The sequence below is a fragment of the Anthonomus grandis genome, chromosome 16 (genome assembly GCF_022605725.1).
Source record: "Anthonomus grandis grandis chromosome 16, icAntGran1.3, whole genome shotgun sequence".
In the NCBI taxonomy this organism is placed as follows: Eukaryota; Metazoa; Arthropoda; class Insecta; order Coleoptera; family Curculionidae; genus Anthonomus; species Anthonomus grandis.
In genome coordinates, this window is record NC_065561.1 from 21,376,831 (window position 1) to 21,399,116 (window position 22,286).

The window sequence follows — 22,286 nt, forward strand, 5'->3', positions numbered from 1 at the left end:
CCCAGCAATGGTTATAAGAGCCAGGATAGCGAGAATAAGTAGACCAGCCACATTCAAAGCGAACCATCCTTTTATCCTTTTAATACAAAAAACTTTGACGGACGGACAGAGACGTCACAGGAAGAACAGAGGGCGCACCTTCACTTTATTCTTTGCACGGATTTCGGATATTAAACCTAGCACCAACTATAATAACAATCAGTAATTTATTAGTTTAGGTTTAATATAGTCAAAGACTGCTATATATTGTTTAATTAGGTTAAGTAATGGTAATAGACCAAGAGATGCATGAAGTTGATTTGTTACAGGATTGTATCAAAAAAATCTATTATATAGTTACCAACTCTGCCTAATACATGATTTACTCTTTAAGTGGGATCAAGAATTTCAATTCGACCTGCAATATCCCTTCTTATACTCTCTCAGTTTTGAGCAAGTTTGTTTGCCCTAAAGCTAGCTCCTTAAAGGTACTAATGCTATTAAAATTCTCTTAACTGAAGATGTGGGATCAATTTGTATGAAATTTTGCATACAAATTGTTCAGGATTTCATTGTTTTTTGGGGTGTTACTTAAGTACCTGGAAGGGTTATTTACTTTTCTTCTTCTAGGACTTTTCATGCTTTGAAGGCGCTTTTATTGCTTTATTTCAGGATGTGATCACGATGATGAGTTATAGTGAGTCTAAAAAACTGTGGACTTCCTTAAATGATGTGAATTTAATTCATAAAAAATCTTGTGGATATTCCCGATATTTAACAAAATAAATTACTACTTTTTGCCTGTTAATAAATTAAGTATTGTCGCTTCGCTCCTATACTTTTGGTCCGTCGGGACCAGTTTGGAACCTTTAGATCTTGTCTGTGAATGGCTATAAAGGAATTCTTAAAAAAAAAAAACAAAAATTATCAGGTGTACTATGCTAAGGAAAATGAAGACTAGTTGTTGGGGTATCATGCTTCAAAGAACCATAATGTGTTATATAGTCGCGTTGTTTGTTAATATAATGTGTTATATGTCAAATATATATCAACATTTATTAATTGCATCCTAAATAAACTCCAAACACCAAATTTCAAGAGAAAAAAGTCTCAGTCTCAAAATATCTTTTTAATTAATCAGGTAACATGTTTCGCTAATAAAGCATCATCAGACCGTATAGCTAGATGACCTGCTAAGTACTAGGTGAATAAAACGTGCCAATTTGTTTTTGAGCCACCCGAGTTGGCCTTGAAATGTGTGGAAAATACGTCAAACATTTTGCCGAATGTTCCTGGCCACAATAGACAGTTTTCCCAAATGATATGCCCATATTCGGAAAGCTCAGAGTCTTTCTGATTAGACGGTACCTTTAATTGACAGGTTCCGTTGACTGTGACACCCTTCCGAAAAATAACATGCCGAGATACCTGCTGTTGGCGGCCATATTGGATCATTTCACCCTTGTGGTGACCTTTAACGAAAAAGAAAATTGACTTGTTTGAGAAAAACGAGTTTTTTCGGTACTTCTAATGTACCTGGGATGCTGAAATTTTAGTATGCGTTGTAAAACAGAATTTGGGATCTTATAGATAAGTTTCATTTTCTAATAATGTACAGGGAGGCCGCAAATGAATAAAACGCAAATATCTCAAAAACTATTAATGTTAGAAAAATTCTAATTACACGTAAATAATCGGCTTATTATATTGTTTAATACCTGAAAATATGAATGGTCCAGGTGCTGCCACTAGAAAGTTATTAAAGAAAATATAATTTTTGGGTCGGACCTTCATGGGAAAAATTAATTATTGCTCGCCCTGTATAGTTCACAAAAATTTCATTTATATGGCATTTAAAGGAGAAATAATAAAGGTTTTTTTTCATAAAAACATTTTTTTCAAAATGAGTGCCGTTTAGTGAAAAATTCCAAAAAACTGAAAATGTCAGAACTCGTTAAAAAATGTTTTTTTCAAAAAAAAGCTCCAAATATGTCATTTCTTATATAAAACTAAGCATTTTCGCCAAAACAGTTTTTTTATTTAAATTATAGTTTAGCTTCTGAAACAGTTTGAATTTTTTTTTACTCGCTTATATTTACTCACTCTGTATACGGATGTTGCCCAAAAAGTATACAGTTCTTAAGCCCTCAATAACCCTTATGTCCTAAAAATTTAAAGACTTTAAATTTGAATTCTCGCCGGAGAAAGGAATTTCACACGTTTTTTTACTAATTTTTGACTTTAACTCGGTACCGCTCCCTTTGTGCGGATTATGTACGGATTCATCATTGCCAATGAATTAAAAGCTGACGTGCCAAATTTCGTCGTTTCGCTACCCATACAGCCAAAGATATATATGAATTTTTATTTGCCAAAAAACACGATTTTTGAGTCGGAGAGCACGTGCATAATATACTCGCTGACGCCCCTATATAATAAACCAAAAATTTGCAAGAATTCTACATTACAAATAAGTACCTACAACCAGTCATGTTGTCCCTTTATAATTCCGTATATAACTCACCTGGTTAATTGGTAAAAGCGTTACGAAAAAATCAAAATCCCATTAAGTACTCTGATCTGCGTTCTGTACAATACTACCAGTCAAAAATATTTGAGCAAGAAGTATTAGCTCAAGAATACAAGATTATTGCATCGGTGCTCTCCTAAAGCATTTGATAGAACTTGCCCTAAATTGCTTCTATCTAAATTAAATTTTTATGGGTTTAATGGAACTGCATTCCACAAACTTTCACGCATACGTCACTGACATGATCTGGGTGCTAAAGCCTATTAAAAATGAATCAGGCTCGATTTGACTTTCATGAACAATAAAACTAAAGTATACACCTCATTATTCTAAGCAACTTTTACTTAACCCATATTTCTTTTAAACCTATAGATTTTGCATAAAAAAATAAAATACATACATATAAATTTTTCAACTCAGATACCCCTAGTTTTTATGTAAAGTTTTTAATTTTTCCCGGCTTTCCAATGGGAAGTAAAAACTTTTGTCATAAGACTTTTTTCACTGCTTTTTTATGCTGAATAAACAGAAAAAATAATGTTTTGATTTGGCATTTTTTTTTATTTCTTAGGCAGTTCAAAACTCAAAAAGTGTCGATAATTCCTTTGTTAATAGTTTTTCGAAAATTGGTATATGAATAAAAGATGACCATGAAAGATGGAAATCATTGAATCCTTAAAAGTAATTGATCCAGAGAACGTTACATTGGGATATAAAGAAAAAGAGTTAATCCAAGATGTATTGGGGAATAATACTGGATAGGACGATAAAGATCTTCCCATTAAAAATTTATTAATTCATATTTGACACAAGTTTAAAAGAAAATGCGGTTATTGTTGTTTAGCCATATAATATTTTATAATAAACTGTGATCTTCCATTAATCCAGGCATATTTTGGAACGGGCTTCATGGAAGTTGTAGGTACTATTGAAAAAAACATATTAGTGATAAATGTCAGGAAAAACTCAATAAAGCGTTGCTATCAGGTATTTAACTGGGAAAATGCTCTTGTTAAAGGCATATTTAGTCCATAATTGGTATGGTGAAAATCTATATGAAATAGGATCATATATGGTTTATTCACCGCCTTTTGGCTCTAGACTTACTTATTACATGATTTATGACCAAACTTTTTTATCACTCATAATTTTCCTAGAAAGCATTTCTCTCAGGCAATTATTTCCTGCAAAAAAACACGTTTTTCATTAATCCTACCCTTAGCCCCCCACCCACCCCACACTACTTACCAGTAAAAAAACTGTTTTAAAAAATCATTGTTTTCCAAAATAATACGTATGAATAACAGCAGGTTTCGTCATTAATATCCAATCTAATAATACAGTTTATTAATTATATTTGATATAATTATATATACGTATAGTAATAAATATTTAATACAAAAACTGTGATATTAGATTGAATATTATGGACGAAAAACGGTGATTTTTCAAAAGAATTTCTTACTGGTCCTCCATTCATTGGAAAGAATTTCTTGTGATTTCCAGGCATTTGGAAATCATTTGTTCGTTTGCTGCATTCCAGACATTTAAGATATCTTAACTATGGATCTCCAAAGTGCTTGTGTTTAATTAATTTCCTTTAATTAAAGAAATATTCGGTGTCCCTTGAATTTAAGTTAATTTTTGATAAATCCATATTTTTTTCACACGTATCTACAGGTCTTGCGTAAGAAAATCAATCTATTAACTTACAAATTGGCTGTGTGCAAGGATATCTGTATCAGTGTATTTATCAAAAATTCGCTCCATTAATTATGGCGTAATTAATTTCGTGCAAGCAGCATTTTTTTTTTTTTTAAAGAAGCATTTTTCCATGATTTCCAGGCTTTCGCGTGTAATTTTTTCCTAAATTTAAATTTACCACCAAACTTATAAACGAAGTGTCAGAGTAGTCTGGCTAGGCTCAAATTCGCTCCTTGGGTTATGCATGATTAATCACTGATATTTCTAGTATAATTAAGTACCTTACCAATGAATGTCTTGGTCTATTTTTTACAGGGGCTTTTGATCGGGTGCATGTAAAGCATATAATATACAGGGAGGAGTGCACGTAATGATAATTATCTTTTTACTTGTTAGAGTTTCAAATTTGGGCAAGGAGAATGCCGATGAGGTTCACGGTGGACCGGCCCTGTATATTTCTGTTGCAGCACCATCAAAAGATCACCCCTAGGAGGCGAATCTCGAAAACGCTGTTTTTCGGCAGATTATCTAGTTTAGTATGATACGCACATACCTAAGATAAGTTTTAAATAGTTCTCACCCATATATTATATAGATATAGTTTGATATTTATTAATTCAGCTGCACTAGTCATAAATTACATGATTATGTATTATTGCTTCATTTAATAAAGAAGAAACGTTTATTGTAGTTGAGTGTATATTATTATTTTTTAAGTGCTATTTTTACGATGCATATTTAATTACACGTTTCTCGATGTAAAGTGAATTTTTGTTTTGTGTCGTTTTGTGAAGAATTTATTACCTGTCGCACTATATGTTACTACTATTGCAAGCCGCTGCCCTCTATAAGACGTCCACGATGCATGCTAGCTTAAAACCAAAAGAGGTTCCCCTAATAAGAACCTTCAATTTCTAATAAAACGAGTTTTGATTAGTCCATATTTTTTTTTAGGAGTTCAACTCACTTTATTGAGTCTTGAAATACCGATGCCTCCCGCAGAGTTCGTTGCTAATCATCCCTTCATAATTCTTCTCAATGCTCGGGGATACGTGGTGGACGAAGAGAGACAGGCCAGGGAGTATTTTAGCAACGTCGTGTTGTTTACGGGACGAATTGCTAATCCTGACAAATAAATTGAACGTAACCTAAATCAGGGTCGCTTGTAAAACTTTTTTTTATCCTTTTATAATTTTTAATACCTTTATTTTGCTGAATTATATTTTTTATTAGTATTGCATTAGTTAAGCCTGAGAAAACTCATTTATAAATTGCTAGTTTTTTAAAATGTTTTATTTCATTTAGTTTGTCTCAGGGTTTCCTAGTTCTTAAATAATTCTTCTTAAATGTTTTACCTTCTATATAGTATTATCTAGGAGCTCTGTAACCGATTAATTAAAATAAATGGTTTTCTCTTATTCTTCCCTAATTTTAAAAATGTTATACATATAACAAATATGGTTATAGGAAAAAAATTAAAAATAATAAGATTCTCCTCTTATTGGCGATTATAGTACTATTTTATAATTTTTTTATATTAGATAATCCAGATTATAATTAGATATCCAGGGAATTAAAAAAAAAATCTCTTACGACTATTTGACAAAAAAAAATCTGGAATATGTGACAGAAAAGTTGCCATAAATCTAAATTTACTTAATATTAGTTACATTATACAAATTGCTTACATTTGTGACAGAAGAAGTTATGACAAATATGTATACAATACCCCATAAATATTTAAAAAATGAGTGGGTTGACCATTAAATTAACAAGTTGTTTACTTGGTGTTTGAATTTATTGTTATCAAGTCATTTAGTGTAAAACCATTTGCTGATTTAGTAGATCCAACATATAATTTGATTGGCAACTGCATCTAAGCCCAAAATATAATTTTAACATACATCAAACATTCAAATATAAAAGGAGAGCTCAGTGTAAGAAGCTGATTGCCATAATGTAGATGACTCTGGAAGAAGACAAAATAAGCCTCCTTGGACACACATTTCCTCAAATTATTGAAGTAGATAAAGATTTTGGGTTACCAGGGAGATGTTACATATGTAATCCTCAAGTAAGCTTGCAGTCCATATGTGTTTAAGTAGGCACAGTTTGAGTGATGTTGAAGTGTTGACAAATGTGTTTTGAGGTTAATGAGTCTTAGTCTAGTGCATGGTTTACGCGAAACTCATCAGGTGAAATTAATATCCTTAAAGGAGTTTTAAAGATATTTGGATTCTTGTAAAGCCTACGATAGTGTCAAGGTTTTTCAATATATTGAAAAACTGCTTCATAAATCCTTTTTGCATTAATAAAGAAATTTGTAAGGAGATTTTTGGTGAAGAAACTCATCGGCTTTCATAGGAACCGAAAATTAATAAAATCGGTGAATGCGTTTTCGACATATTCAGATTTTTGTAAAGCCTTTGATTGTATTAAGATTTATGTCAATCTATGGAAAAACTTCTCAATAACTCCAAGACAGTTATATTTACAAGGAAACTTGTAAAGATCTTTTTAGTGAAGAAACTCATTGGCTTTCATAGGAAACTAAAATTAATAAAATCGGTGCATGGGTATTTGAAATATTCAGATTTTTGTAAAGCCTTTGATTGTATTAAAATTTATGTCGATCTATGGAAAAACTTCTCAATAACTCCAAGACGCTTATATTTACAAGAAAACTTGTAAATACTTTTTTGATGAAGAAACTCATCAGCTTTCATAAGAAACCAAAATCAATAAAATCGGTGCATGGGTATTTGAAATATTCAGATTTTTGTAAAGCCTTTGATTGTATTAAAATTTATGTCGATCTATGGAAAAACTTCTCAATAACTCCAAGACGGTTATAATTACAAGGAAACTTGTAAATATCTTTTTGGTGAAGAAACTCATCGGCTTTCATAGGAACCGAAAATTAATAAAATCGGTGAATGCGTTTTCGACATATTCAGATTTTTGTAAAGCCTTTGATTGTATTAAGATTTATGTCAATCTATGAAAAAACTTCTCAATAACTCCAAGACAGTTATATTTACAAGGAAACTTGTAAATATCTTTTTGGTGAAGAAACTCATCAGCTTTCATATGAAACTAAAATCAAAAAAATCGGTGCATCGGTTTTTGAAATATTTAGATTTTTGTAAAGCCTTTCATTGCATCAAGATTTACATCGATCCATGGAAAAACTTCTCAATAACTCCAAGACGGTTATAATTACAAGGAAACTTGTAAAAATCTTTTTGGTGAAGAAACTCATTGGCTTTCATAGAAAACTAAAATTAATAAAATCGGTGCATGGGTATTTGAAATATTCAGATTTTTGTAAAGCCTTTGATTGTATTAAAATTTATGTCGATCTATGGAAAAACTTCTCAATAACTCCTAGACAGTTATATTTACAAGGAAACTTGTAAATATCTTTTTGATGAAGAAACTCATCAGCTTTCATAGGAACCGAAAATTAATAATATCGGTGAATGCGTTTTCGACATATTAAGATTTTTGTAAAGCCTTTGATTGTATCAAATAAATCTTGATCTATGAAAAAACTACTCAATAACTTCTAGACAGTTATATTTACAAGGAAACTTGTAAAGATCTTTTCGGTGAAGAAACTCATCAGCTTTTATAGGAAACTAAAATCAATAAAATCGGTGCATGGGTATTTGAAATATTCAGATTTTTGTAAAGCCTTTGATTGTATTAAAATTTATGTCGATCTATGGAAAAACTTCTCAATAACTCCAAGACAGCTATATTTACAAGGAAACTTGTAAATATCTTTTTGATGAAGAAACTCATCAGCTTTCATAGGAACCGAAAATTAATAAAATCGGTGAATGCGTTTTCGACATATTCAGATTTTTGTAAAGCCTTTGATTGTATTAAGATTTATGTCAATCTATGAAAAAACTTCTCAATAACTCCAAGACAGTTATATTTACAAGGAAACTTGTAAATATCTTTTTGGTGAAGAAACTCATCAGCTTTCATATGAAACTAAAATCAAAAAAATCGGTGCATCGGTTTTTGAAATATTTAGATTTTTGTAAAGCCTTTCATTGCATCAAGATTTACATCGATCCATGGAAAAACTTCTCAATAACTCCAAGACGGTTATAATTACAAGGAAACTTGTAAAAATCTTTTTGGTGAAGAAACTCATTGGCTTTCATAGAAAACTAAAATTAATAAAATCGGTGCATGGGTATTTGAAATATTCAGATTTTTGTAAAGCCTTTGATTGTATTAAAATTTATGTCGATCTATGGAAAAACTTCTCAATAACTCCTAGACAGTTATATTTACAAGGAAACTTGTAAATATCTTTTTGATGAAGAAACTCATCAGTTTTCATAGGAACCGAAAATTAATAATATCGGTGAATGCGTTTTCGACATATTCAGATTTTTATAAAGCCTTTGATTGTATTAAAATTTATGTCGATCTATGGAAAAACTTCTCAATAACTCCTAGACAGTTATATTTACAAGGAAACTTGTAAATATCTTTTTGATGAAGAAACTCATCAGCTTTCATAGGAACCGAAAATTAATAATATCGGTGAATGCGTTTTCGACATATTAAGATTTTTGTAAAGCCTTTGATTGTATCAAATAAATCTTGATCTATGAAAAAACTACTCAATAACTTCTAGACAGTTATATTTACAAGGAAACTTGTAAAGATCTTTTCGGTGAAGAAACTCATCGGCTTTCATAAGAAATTAAAATCAAGAAAATCGGTGCATGGGTTTTTGAAATATTCAGATTTTTGTAAAGCCTTTGATTGTATCAAGATATATGTCGATCCATGGAAAAACTTCTCAATAACTCCAAGACAGTTATATTTACAAGGAAACTTGTAAATATCTTTTTGGTGAAGAAACTCATCAGCTTTCATAGGAAACTAAAATTAATAAAGTCGGTGCATCGATTTTTGAAAAATTTAGATTTATGTAAAGCCTTTGATTGTATCAAGATTTATGTCAATCCATGGAAATACGTCTCAATAATTCCAAAACTGTTATAATTACAAGGAAACTTGTAAAGATCTTTTTGATAAAGAAACTCATCAGCTTTCAGAAGAAACTAAAATCAATAAAATCGAGGCATGGGTTTTCGACATATTCAGATTTTTGTAAAGCCTTTGATTGTATCAAATAAATCTTGATCTATGAAAAAACTACTCAATAACTTATAGACAGTTATATTTACCAGGAAATTTGTAAATATCTTTTTGGTGAAGAAACTGATCAGCTTTCATAGGAAACTAAAATTAATAAAGTCGGTCCATGGGTTTTTGAAATATTTAGATTTTTGTAAAGCCTTTGATTGTATCAAGATTTATATCGATTCATGGAAAAACTTCTCAATAACTCCAAGACGGTTATAATTACAAGGAAACTTGTAAATATCTTTTTGATGAAGAAACTCATCGGCTTTCATAAGAAACTAAAATCAATAAAATCGGTGAATGGGTTTTCGAAATATTTAGATTTTTCTAAAGCCTTTAATTGTATCAAGATTTATGTCAATCCATGGAAATACTTCTCAATTATTCCAAAACTGTTATAATTACAAGGAAACTTGTAAAGATCTTTTTGATAAAGAAACTTATCAGCTTTCATAGGAAACTAAAATTAGTAAAATCTGTGCATGGGTTTTTGGAATATTCAGATTTTTGTAAAGCCTTTGATTGTATTAAGATTTATGTCAATCCATGGAAATACTTCTCAATAACTCCAAGACAGTTATGTTTACAAGGAAACTTGTAAATATCTTTTTGATGAAGAAGCTCATCGGCTTTCATGTGAAACTAAAATCAAGAAAATCGGTGCATGGGTTTTTAATATACTCAGATTTTTGTAAAGCCTTTGATTGTAACAAGATTTTTGTCGATCTATGGAAAAACTTCTCAATAACTCCAAGACTGTTATATCTATAAGGAAACTTGTAAAGATCTTTTTGGTGAAGAAACTCATTGGCTTTCATAGGAACCTAAAATTAATAAAATCTGTGCATGGGTTTTTGAAATATACAGATTTTTGTAGAGCCTATGATCGTTACACTTTTTATTCTTTAAAAACTAGCGGTCAGATTTATATGTGGGTTAGTTACATCGTTTTATTCTTACAAACCATTTATTTCACTCCAAATATTATGAACACAATCTATTGTTTGATGCACTCAAAATTTAATATAATTATAGCTGCTAATAATGTTACGAGAAGTTTTCATATTGTACATTTGCCGTACCCCATTGAACTTGAACAAATCTGTGAAATAGTTCTTTAATTTATTCTAGATTAATTCTTTGATCCATAAAATTAAAGGTAAATGTAAGTATAAGAGAATTAAAGCTCTTGGTGCTGGGGAAAGCATATTATAGTATTGAGAGGATAATTTTGAGTTCATTTTTTATTGCTTGTATTTTTTGTAGAAATTTGTCCTTTTATATTAGTTTATACACTTTTTTATAAACACCTTATTGTGTAGTGCTGAGAGTGCCCTACTAGGTTAACCTTAGTAATCTCTTGGACGCCACTAGGAAGAAGATCTAATTAACCTTAACTCAGAAAATGCTATCTTTGGAGTATTTTAAATACAATACTTAATTGGTTGTTTGCAATAATCGTACTCAGTTTTGTAGTTTCTATTATTATTAAACATGAAATATTGTTTTCTTTTTTAGAAGTAGAACTGGAGCTAGTAATCATATCACCTCAACAAATGCCTCAAGTAAAATCTAATCTATTTCTTTTCTATATGCAATCAATTTTCCCTGTGTAAAGAATTCTTGCTTGTTATCGCTTTTAAGATTCAATAATTATTGTTTTATTTTTCAGCTATAGTAGACATAAGACTCCAGAGCGGCCCATTTGTAACATTCTTGGTGGCAGATCATCCATTCATTCTACTAATCAAAATAAGAGAGGACTCCTCAAACTTGTTTGTTTTTCAAGGCAGAATTCAAAATCCAACTGATGTGTAGTAATATTTAATACAGTTACTTAAATAAACCTAAATTACATGTAAAAGTTGTCTTATTTTGAGTATTATATTATTGATCCGAGCTTGTCTGTTTCTGAATCTCTCTTTCACCTATTCAGCATAGTCTTGTTCCTTTTTTTTATTAGAAAACAACATTTCTCTAAACGCCCTTTCTGCACTTACAGATATGAGGAAAATTGTGACTTCCATCTATAATGGAAAAAATTCGTCCATTTCGCTCAAAGGGACTTCAATATGATTTTAAATAAGCGATAAAACTCAAAGTCATGAATTTATTTTTTCTCAGGTAAATGTTTCTGCAAAAAAAAACTGTTTTTCATTAATCGTACCCTTATCCCCCCACCCACCCCACACTACTTACCAGTAAGAAATTGCTTTCAAAAAATCTTTGTTTTCTAAAATAGTATGCATGAATTCGTCGTTAATATTTAACCCTTTGAGGACGGAATTAATTAAATTACGAAGAAAACAGTTCTACCAAAAAATCTTTATTTAAATGGGTATTTGAACATAAAATAGTAAAAAAAAAAATCAGTGTCTATTTTTGAAAAAAAAATAAACGGCGGTAAAAAAATAAAATATAAAAAATGGCACAACTACTGCAATCTTCATCGAGATTCGCCTTGTTTTCTAAAAATATAATCAGGTTTTTTCACCTTTTACTCGAAAACTTTAGGGTTATATGGGAAAAATATTTATAGATTTTTTTATCACCTATAATTTTTTTAAAAAGCATTTTTTCTCAGGCAATTAATTACTGCAAAAAAAAAACGTTTTTCCTACCCTTATCCCCCCACTCACCCTACACAACTTACCAGTAAGAAATGGTGTTAAAAAATCATTGTTTTCCAAAATAATACGCATGAATAACAGTTGATTTCGTTGTTAATGTTTAATCTAATAACACAGTTTGTTTATTTAAATTGGATATAATTATATAGATACGTATATTAATAAATATTTAATACAAAAACAGTGTTACTAGATTGGTTATTATGGAAGAAAAAAGGTGATTTTTCAAAGGAATTTTTACTGGGCAAATGTTTGGGGTGGGTGGGGGGGTAAGGGTTGTGTTAAGGAAAAACAAAATTTTTGCAGATAATATATATTCAATATTAAATTTAATAATACTTTTTATTAAAATTTGATATAATTTTATATATAGACATTTAGTATAAAAATAACGTTATTAGATTGAATAATATGGACGAAAAACAGTGATTTTTCAGAAGAAATTCATCAAACATTTGATGTGTAGTCTACACACTTCAGACTACTCAATAAATCAATAATTTATAAATTCGGACTACTAGAACCCGAGATATTCACTTGCAAATGAAAGACAAAGTATTTTGTTCCTTACAGGCACTCCTGAACTAAGAATTCCAATATCTTGACTTGTAGTCAACGGTTTTTAGTAATTTTTTCAAAAATGACTAAAAAGGCTTCAGACTAGTCCACAAATCAATAATTTCTGAATTTGGACTAATAGAACCCGAGATATTCACTTGCCAATAAGAGACAAATTATTTTGTTCCTTACAGGCACTCCTAAACTAAGAATTCTATTATCTTGACTTCTAGTGAACGGATTTTAGTGATTTTTTCAAAAATGACTAAAAAGGCTTCAGACTAGTCCACAAATCAATAATTTCTAAATTTGGACTAATAGAACCCGAGATATTCACTTGCCAATGAGAGACAAATTATTTTCCTCCTTACAGGCACTCCTGGACTAAGAATTCCAATATCTTGACTTGTAGTCAACGGTTTTTAGTAATTTTTTCAAAAAAGACTAAAAAGGCTTCAGACTAGTCAATAAATTAAGAATTTCTAAATTTGGACCACTAGAACCAAAGATATTCACTTGCCAATAAGAGACAAATTATTTTCCTCCTTACAGGCACTCCTGGACTAAGAATTCCATTATCTTGACTTTTAGTGAACGGATTTTAGTAATTTTTTCAAAAAAGACTAAAAAGGCTTCAGACTAGTCCATGAATCAATAATTTCTAAATTTGGACTACTAGAACCCGAGATATTTACTTGCAAATGAGAGACAAAGTATTTTGTTCGTTACAGGCACTCCTGGACTAAGAATTCCAATATCTTGACTTGTAGTCAACGGTTTTTAGTAATTTTTTCAAAAAAGACTAAAAAGGCTTCAGACTAGTCAATAAATCAAGAATTTCTAAATTTGGACTACTAGAACCCAAGATATTCACTTGCCAATGAGAGACAAATTATTTTCTTCCTTACAGGCACTCCTGGACTAAGAATTCCATTATCTTGACTTCTAGTGAACGGATTTTAGTGATTTTTTTAAAAAAGGCTAAAAAGACTTCAGACTACTCAATAAATCAAGAATTTCTAAATTTGGACTAATAGAACCCCAGATATTCACTTGCCAATGAGAGACAAATTATTTTGTTCCTTACAGGCACTCCTGGAATAAGAATTCCAATATCTTGACTTCTAGTGAACGGATTTTAATGATTTTTTCAAAAAAGACTAAAAAGGCTTCAGACTACTCAATAAATCAAGAATTTCTAAATTTGGACTACTAGAACTCAAGATATTCACTTGCCAATGAGAGACAAATTATTTTCTTCCTTACACGCACTCCTGTACTAAGAATTTTATTATCTTGACTTCTAGTAAACGAATTTTAGTGATTTTTTCAAAAAAAACTTCAGACTACTCAATAAATCAAGAATTTCTAAATTTGGACTATTAGAACTCAAGATATTCACTTGCCAATGAGAGACAAATTATTTTCTTCCTTACAGGCACTCCTGGACTAAGAATTCCAATATCTTGACTTCTAATGAACGGATTTTAGTGATTTAAGTTTAAAAACTAGATAAGTAAATCAGATATCAATTTTTTAAATGTCGAAGTTTTCTCTCTTGCGTATACAGAATCGTATATTATATACGTATAGTCTACAGTTTAATAAATATACCAAAACCAACAATTTACTAAAAACTCGTTGAACAAATATATATTTAAGGATAATAATACACTGATAATTATGATGTGTTCCTGGAGCACATATTACATACAATACACAATATAAGTATAGCTGACGATGCTCAACTCTCTGAGCGAAACATGTAACCGTTTTATTATATGACTTTTGAGACCGTAATTTTGTGTTTTTCTTTCGCCTATTTATAATAGTTTATGCTAATTTTGGACTTCTGTATAGTAACTATTGATGTTTTAAAGAACCCTTGAGGTCCAAATATTGTCCCATAACAAATCGTTTCTGTTCATAAAATGTTGCTTTATTTTACAGGAATGATAAACAAACTGGTATCAGCAATTCGTTCTGTACAGGCAGATCATCCCTTCGTTCTGTTAATCAATGTGAGAGAAGGCTCTTCGAACTTGATCATCTTTCAAGGCAGAATTATGATTCCTACTGTATATAAGGATTTACGAATTGCATAGAGTGTCAAATAAACTTATATATATAAAACTAGTAAAAGATTTTTCATTTTTGTGTATCCCTTTTCTGGATATCGACGTTTAATCTTATATCATAGTTGTGTCTAATGCAGCAATTATTTATTCCTTATGTACCACGACAGCTTCATTTTAAGCATTTCTTAGCATCGTATTACTTTCTTTCAAAAATTTTTTAGAAGTACAAGAAAAATCACAGATCTCACGCAGAGAATTCAAACTGGATCATTTTTCAAGGCAGAGTTGCGAATCTCACTGTTGTATTAGAATAACGCAACTAATTTGACATGTTTTGAATAAAATATACCATAGCTAGCAAAATTTGTTTAATTTTTTAGCGTTTTACTATATCTTCATCCCATAGTAACTTTTGCAATTCGAGTAAAATTGTTGTATCTTGCTTACATTACTTATATAGCATACATTTTTCTCTTTATAATATTATTTAAAAGGAGACAAACTTTTTTAATTTTTATAATATCATTCGAGTCGAATTTCCTCAAAGTGAAGGAATTTTTACTATTTTAGGTGTGTACTGATTAATCATTTTTCACCCTGTGTTCATTGGTCCTTTACTGCATTATTTATACCTGGACGAAATATTTTTAATTTGCAACAGCGTGTTTAGGTTTAGTTACCTTTTTTACCTACTTCTACCGACCTTAGATTTTTTGAAAATTACCGAGAAAATAAACAATATATTAGGACAGATATTCCTGACCTCTACTTAATATTCTAGAAGAATTACTCTGAAAATTATACAGTATATTATTTAATAAGTGTCCGATATTTCACAGGGTGATTTTTTAAGTTAAAAGGTTCCTATATATATATGTGATCTAAAATACTTGGTCGGATATTTTTATTTTAATTTAAATTAATTTACAATTCCAGGCAGTCAAACTCTAAATTTTTTATCATTCCAGGCAATTTAATTAAAATTATCCGTCAAATGCCTGGAATAATTAATTAATTAATTTATTTATTGATGTTGTTTTAATTTAAATTACTTTACAATTCCAAGCAGTCTAGTTGGAGATTTAGATGGGCACTTTATTTGAAATTATGCCTCAAATGCGTGGACTTAGCATTATTAATTAAATAAGTAATTTATATTTAAAGTTGTGTAGTTGTGCAAAGATCATAGAACGCCTGGCTAAAAAAAGGGTTTTTGTCATTTTTGTTTCAATATAATATCTTAACCCCTTATCAGTTTGGATTTCTGAGCAAAAAATGCACCAACGATGCTACGTTCTCCCTATTTAACAGCGTTTATTCAAATATCAATAAAAATTACTTAACAGCAACAATTTTCTGTGACTTTTCAAAGGCTTTCGATTGCGTAATCCGCATTATTTTAATTAACAAATTGCAGCTCTATGGATTCAGAGGTATATCCCTTCAATGGTTGTACAACAGAAGTCAACTTGTAAAGGTCGATACGTCAAGATCTTCTTGTAAACCAATTGAATGTGGGGTACCTCAAGGTTCCGTTTTGGGTCCTATGCTCTTTCTGCTGTTTATAAATGACCTGGCCAGACTGAACATAAGCGGAAAAATCTGTCTTCTTGCTGATGATACTAGCTTCACTTGGGGCAATCCGAATGCAATGGCACTACATACACCAATTTCCAACGACTTGGTCTTTATTAAATCGTGGTGCGATTCCAATCTTTTATGCCTAAATCTCTCAAAAACTCCTATTTAAGTAGTAAAGGAATTTAGTCGATGATAATTGATTCTTCCTATTTTTTCGTTAAATGAAGGCTGGCTGGCAGAAAATTTGCAGCATGTTATTGCTCTTTGAAAGAAAAGGAAGTCCCCAGATATCAAATTTGCCTGCATGACTTTAACATTTAAGAGGAATAATTCCTACAGCTGCCTGGAACTATAGTATGTGGGTGGAAATATCATGCTTGTTCTAGGCAGTTAAAAGGAGAATAGTTCTAAATCCACTAAGGCCTGGCATCAACTTATGTACTTCATCAATTGCCTGGACTTACTAAGATATTTCCATTATGTCCAGGCAGTTGATGAAGGACACCTTTCAAGTCCAGGAAGGCTTGCAAGACAAGAACGTTTCAAAAACATTAAGTCTTATCATATAAAACGACCATTTATTCTAAACAATACCAGTTTGGAAGTTGTTGAGTCTGTCAAGTTCTTGGGTCTTGTTGTGGACGGCTCTTTGAAATGGGATTTGCACATAGATACGTTAACTAAAAAACTAAGCTCGGCATGTTTTGCCATAAGATCAATCTCAAGAGAATTAGGCTTTTTCACGGCCAAAACAGTTTATTATGCTCTTTTTGAGTCACATCTTCGTTACGCCCTTCCATTCTGGGGTACATGCTGCAAAACCCAATTTGAGCGTATATTTAAGCGCTTCGTTACTTATTAGGACTTGATAGTAGAGCTCACTGCCAAGTAAATTTTATAAAATATAAGATCCTTACTCTTCCCTCGTTATTTATATATGAATCTATCTGCCTTATCCGCAAACATGTGTCGCAGATTCCAGAAAGACCATCCCACGGCTATTCACTAAGGAACGTTGATCATAATCTTCATCTGCCAATTCCACGGTTGGAATTAGTAAAGAACTCTATACTGTATGCAGCAATAAAAATGCCTTCCTTAATAAAATCGATGACTACTTTTAGTTGTTTTCGCAATGATCCCTAAAATCTTTACTACTGCAAAAAGTCCTATATACAGTAGAAGATTGTGTGTATATTTGTACATATATAAAAATTATTTTATTTATGTATTTCGACCAAATTGTACAATTTGATAATTTGTACAGTATTTTTGTTTTGTTATGTACCTATTTACTTTGTGTGTATTTTGTCTAAGTATTTTTTTTAATGTTTATTTATTAATATTTGTATTTTTTTTCCTTTAGCTTTGTCGATAGAATGTAAATTTTCTGACAATAAAGCATTTTTGATTTGCAGTCGAGTTGTGCTGTATGTACATTTCAGACACTTTAATTAAAATTATGCTTAAAGTGCCTGAAATAGTTAATTAATTAATTTATAGTTAACGTTCAAGATAAAACTATTTTAGTAATGTAGATTTTTTACTATTTCAGGCACTTTAAGTACAATTATGACCTAAATGCCTGAAATAATTGGGAAATTAATTTATATTATAAATTATTTTACAATTCCAGGCAGTCGAGCTGAAAATTTCTTACCATTTCAGACAATTTAATTAAAGTTATGCATCAAATGCCTGGATTAATTAATTTATTGATGTTTTACAATTCGAAGCAGTCTAGTTGTAGATTTCAGACACTGTAATTAAAGTTACGCTTGAAATGCCTAACTAGTTAATTAATTAATTTATTTTTAACACAAGAAAACTCTTTGTTCACTAACCGAATTTAATTAAATAATGAATTTTTATTTTTAGCAGAAGTATCTTATACTAAAAGTGCAAAAATCGAAGATAACTTCACAGCCGATCGTCCTTTCGTGGTATATGTTGCATCTAAGGACGTCCGTCAGATGAACACCCCCCTAGTCCTCTTTTATGGGACAATCAACCGCCCCACGCCTGTAAATGATATAGTTGTATGAAATATTTTAATAACTATGCAATAAATGAATATGTACTTAATGTGTTTAATTTAATTTATTTGGCAAATATATAGGGCAACCCCACTGGATCATCGGATCTTACTAAAGAAGAATCTTTACTCACTTTTTTTTTAACCCTTCTAGTCGAATGTAATTAAATAATGAATTTTTATTTTTAGAAATTTTCAATAACAGTAGATCCGTCCAACAATATCGGAATAACTTCATAGCCAATCATCCTTTTGTGGCATATCTTATATCTAAGAACGCTGGTCAGATGGACATCCCACTAATCCTTTTGTATGGGACAATCAACCGCCTTACACCTATAGATGATATAATTATGTGAAATACTTTAATATGCAATAAATTTACTTAGTGCAGTTGTTTCGTTTTTTTTTTACAAATATATCCCATTTTTATAAATAATTGTATAGTCGGATCTTACCAAAATTTTCTATAAGAAGGATCTAGCTTTGTTTACGGTGGATCCACTGCCAAATAGCACCTCTGCAAACTTTCCAACTCACAACTCAAACTTCTGTTATATATCGTGCACAAATATATTTTTTTAAATAATTTCCAACACCTAGTTTAGCCATTAGAATATGAAAGTTTACCCTACAGGAATATTCCCAGAAAGTTTCATAACAATCATCCAACTGTCGGAAATCATGTTGCGATTCTTTTGACCTTAAGTTGTGTTATCATCAACAAACAAATGCAGCCAATATTTTATCAGACAAAACTGTGAAGTCTTAATATTTGACTGTATACCGGCCTGGTCAACGCAGACCATGGGTGCGACATAGGAATAATTTGTCAGGCCGGTATAGTAAAATCAAGACTAGTAGAAGTGTATTGTGTGCGATATAGTCAAAATTCTTAGTTATATCAGTTGATTGTTTAGTGGAACACAAGGATCTGGAAATTTGTAAAATAATTTGTTAGTGGTTTGTAGTTATTGGAGAATGTAAAGTAAAATATGTAGTAAAATATTCGTGTCTATATGCAGGTTGGGTAGTAAGGATATTTATTGCTATTATTTTTACGAAACGGTTAGAAAATCCTCAAATAAGGTACTTGAGGGGAATAAGGCCTAGCTAAGAAAAAAATTAAATAGAGTGAAAGACTGTAATGTTAATATTTAGTTTAATACACCAAAGTGCTTATAAGGTTATATTAATTTTAACAAACTTAATCTCTAAAAAAACTAGAAAACAAAAAATAAATATTAAGAAAAATAACGCAAATCGGCCTTATTATCCGATGGAGGTTTAATAAAGCCTATACATAAAAATGGCACAACTCGTTAATTGGGCGAAGTTTAGCAGCCATCGGGACACTCAAAATCATCCATGTCATTGACTGTTAAGCCAACACATTCCTCATGGTACCATTTAAGACATTTGCTGCACTGCCTCATATCGGCCTGCCTGTCTTCCTCACATCCATGGCAATACCATTCGGTACTTAACCTTTTCCCTGGAGCTTTCAATATCTTTATTCAATTTGGCACGACTTTTGTTCTCCTCGGTAAAAAGAGCTTTTTTTCGTTTTTTTTAGGTTTTTCATTAGTTTTTACTGGTGTGGGCAAAAGCTTATTAAAAGAAGTGACTTTTGTTGTTCGTCTCTTTAATTCAGCAAGAGGGATATGGTCATCAGTCGAATCTGAGTCAGAAGAGTAAACATTGGAATAGGAAAATTTGCCAGACTTGTTGGATGCCATTCCAGACGGACCATCGGCAAAAAGTGTTAAATAGCCCGTAATTTCCACTAGGCAAATGTCATTAATGAACAAAAGAAATAACACAGGTCCCCAACACTGACCCGTGCGGCACTCCACAACTTACAGATTGGAAACTTGAAACCATAAGTTTCAGATTGGAAATTGAAAACTACGAAAGATGGGTTCCATTGCCGCAATGGAAAAGGCAGACTTGCTGAGTCAGATGTTCGCATCAAACTCTACTGTAGACCCATAAGGCAAAACCTCACCGACTTTGCCAAGAAAGACTTCTTCGATGCCAGAGATAGTCTGCCGTCACAGAGATCTTAAAAAAAGCCTATTAAAATACCGCCAATAGTAATAAAAAATGTGCGGTCGTGTTGACACTAACGTTGTGTAAACTGTTTCCTCTTTCACACAGAAGAGGTCTGTTTGGAGACTGGAAACTTGCATGGATTCAACCGATATCCAGAAAAGGAAAAAGGCTGGTGTCCATCAATTGTCATCCTACTGCTTTAATCCCTGCTATCGCCGAGGTAATGGAGAAACTTATTAATCAGCTTCAGGTGAACGCCTATTTTCTTTGTTGGTATCATCCGGTGCCGGTACGTCTGAGAGAATTGAAGGAGCAAATGCTGTTTCTGGAATTGCCTTTAGACCAAACATTTGAAAGTATGATGTTAAAACGTGATTTGGTCAGCTTTTTGTTAGGATTCTGATCCAAGAATAATAATACCTCATTATCCCAATAATGCTCAAATGAACGATATTCAGATTTGTCGAGGGGTTGAAGCTCATGTCTTGTATTCGATGGCAAACAGTAGAGATCTATATCAAGTGAGTCTCCAACATCAACAATTGACAAATCAAGATGACAAGCTGCACCATCAAAAACTAAGAGGCACCTTCCTGGACTTTTGTATCGGGCTAAGTGCTTGAGGAATTCTTTAAAAAGTTCGTTAGTCATGTAGCCTTTACTTGATTTTTCTACTAGAGTTCCTGGTGGCAAATTATCATATAATTCTGGCTTTAGCCTCTTTCCTTTAAAAATAATCATTTGAGGAGGTATTGGTATTCCAAGGGCATTGACACATCCTGCAATTGTCACACTCTCTGCATGTTCTGACGATTGAAAGTGAACACGTTTTACTCCTTTCTTAGCTAAAACGGTTGGCTGGTGGTGAATAGTCAAGCGGCATCCTTTTTCATCCATATTATAAAGTCTTTCAGGGTGATGAATTATATCAAGATCATCATACATTTTCCCTATTTTTGAAAAATGATCATCAACTATAAATTTATTAAGTTTTTGAGCCCTAGCTGGATTCATAAACTGTGCTTTTCTTTTAGAAATTACAGGATTTCTCTTCATAAAAGCCTTTAGCCAGTCTTTACCAGCAAGTTTTGAAGTTGTATTAAATTGATGAGCAATTTTATTATCTTCGCAGAATCTGAATACCAATCGACGAAGGATCCGTGGAGTCACAGGTAGACCTATTACACTAAATCTTATTATTCTTTTAACGAGATCAGCTTCTTGTTCTTCTTTTAAAATAGATTTACGACCTAGTCTTTTTAGTAGGATTCCATTCTGAACATGTTTTCTAATGGTTCTTCTGGGAATATTAAACCTTGCCGCAGCCCCATATGTACTCAGAGTACCGCGTTGAACAGATCGAACTGCTGATATTAAATCCTCCTCGCACCAAGGTGCTCTTTTAGGAGGCATGATGTTAAAAATCACTGAAAATAAAACGAGAATAGTTTAGAAGTTAAATAATATGTTAATAAAAACATTAATTTGTCATGAGGTAATAAGGCCTATAGCTTATTTTTATAGGCCTTATTACCCATCAATGACGAAATATTATGTAAATTTATTTAAATTATGTCGGCTAAATTTAATCTAATAAACTATTGAAATCACAAAATATAAAGTCTAACCAAAATATCTGCAGTTATAAATTAAAAATACAATTATAAATACTAAAAATACTTAGGTTTTTGTTCGTTGTATCCTTATATCACACGCGGCGACCCGTCGACACAAGTTGTTGGAACTTACTGACGCCCCATAGAGTAATTAAAAGTATAATAAAAATATAATAAAAAGTTTAATATTCATGTGACGCCCGAAAGCGGGGAACGCGGGTAGTCCGTTCGAATGTCGTTTGTAAATGGACCAATAGGAGACGCGGACCCAACGCAATCGATTTGCGATTAATTTAAAGCGGTTTTTTTGAATATAGGCCTCATTACCTGCAGGTACCT

At 31.5% G+C, this 22,286-nt stretch overlaps 1 protein-coding gene across 12 annotated transcripts in view; it reads left to right on the forward strand.

Moving 5' to 3' along the window:
* Positions 1 to 22,286, forward strand: part of LOC126745919 (antichymotrypsin-2-like) — a 75,350-nt gene that overhangs the window by 52,720 nt on the left and 344 nt on the right. For 4 of the 12 annotated variants that reach the window (XM_050453985.1, XM_050453968.1, XM_050453984.1 and 1 more), the window contains exon 5: positions 6 to 220. The exons of 1 other annotated variant lie outside the window; for it this stretch is intronic. In XM_050453985.1, coding sequence (XP_050309942.1) covers positions 6 to 205 — 200 coding nt within the window. In that variant the 3' untranslated portion in view covers positions 206 to 220. Of the gene's footprint in view, positions 1 to 5; positions 221 to 4,609; positions 4,904 to 5,167; positions 5,632 to 11,066; positions 11,259 to 14,532; positions 14,725 to 18,119; positions 18,327 to 18,465; positions 18,670 to 22,286 lie in introns of those variants that run through there. 7 more of the 12 variants (XM_050453970.1, XM_050453971.1, XM_050453973.1 and 4 more) reach the window with 7 other exon arrangements.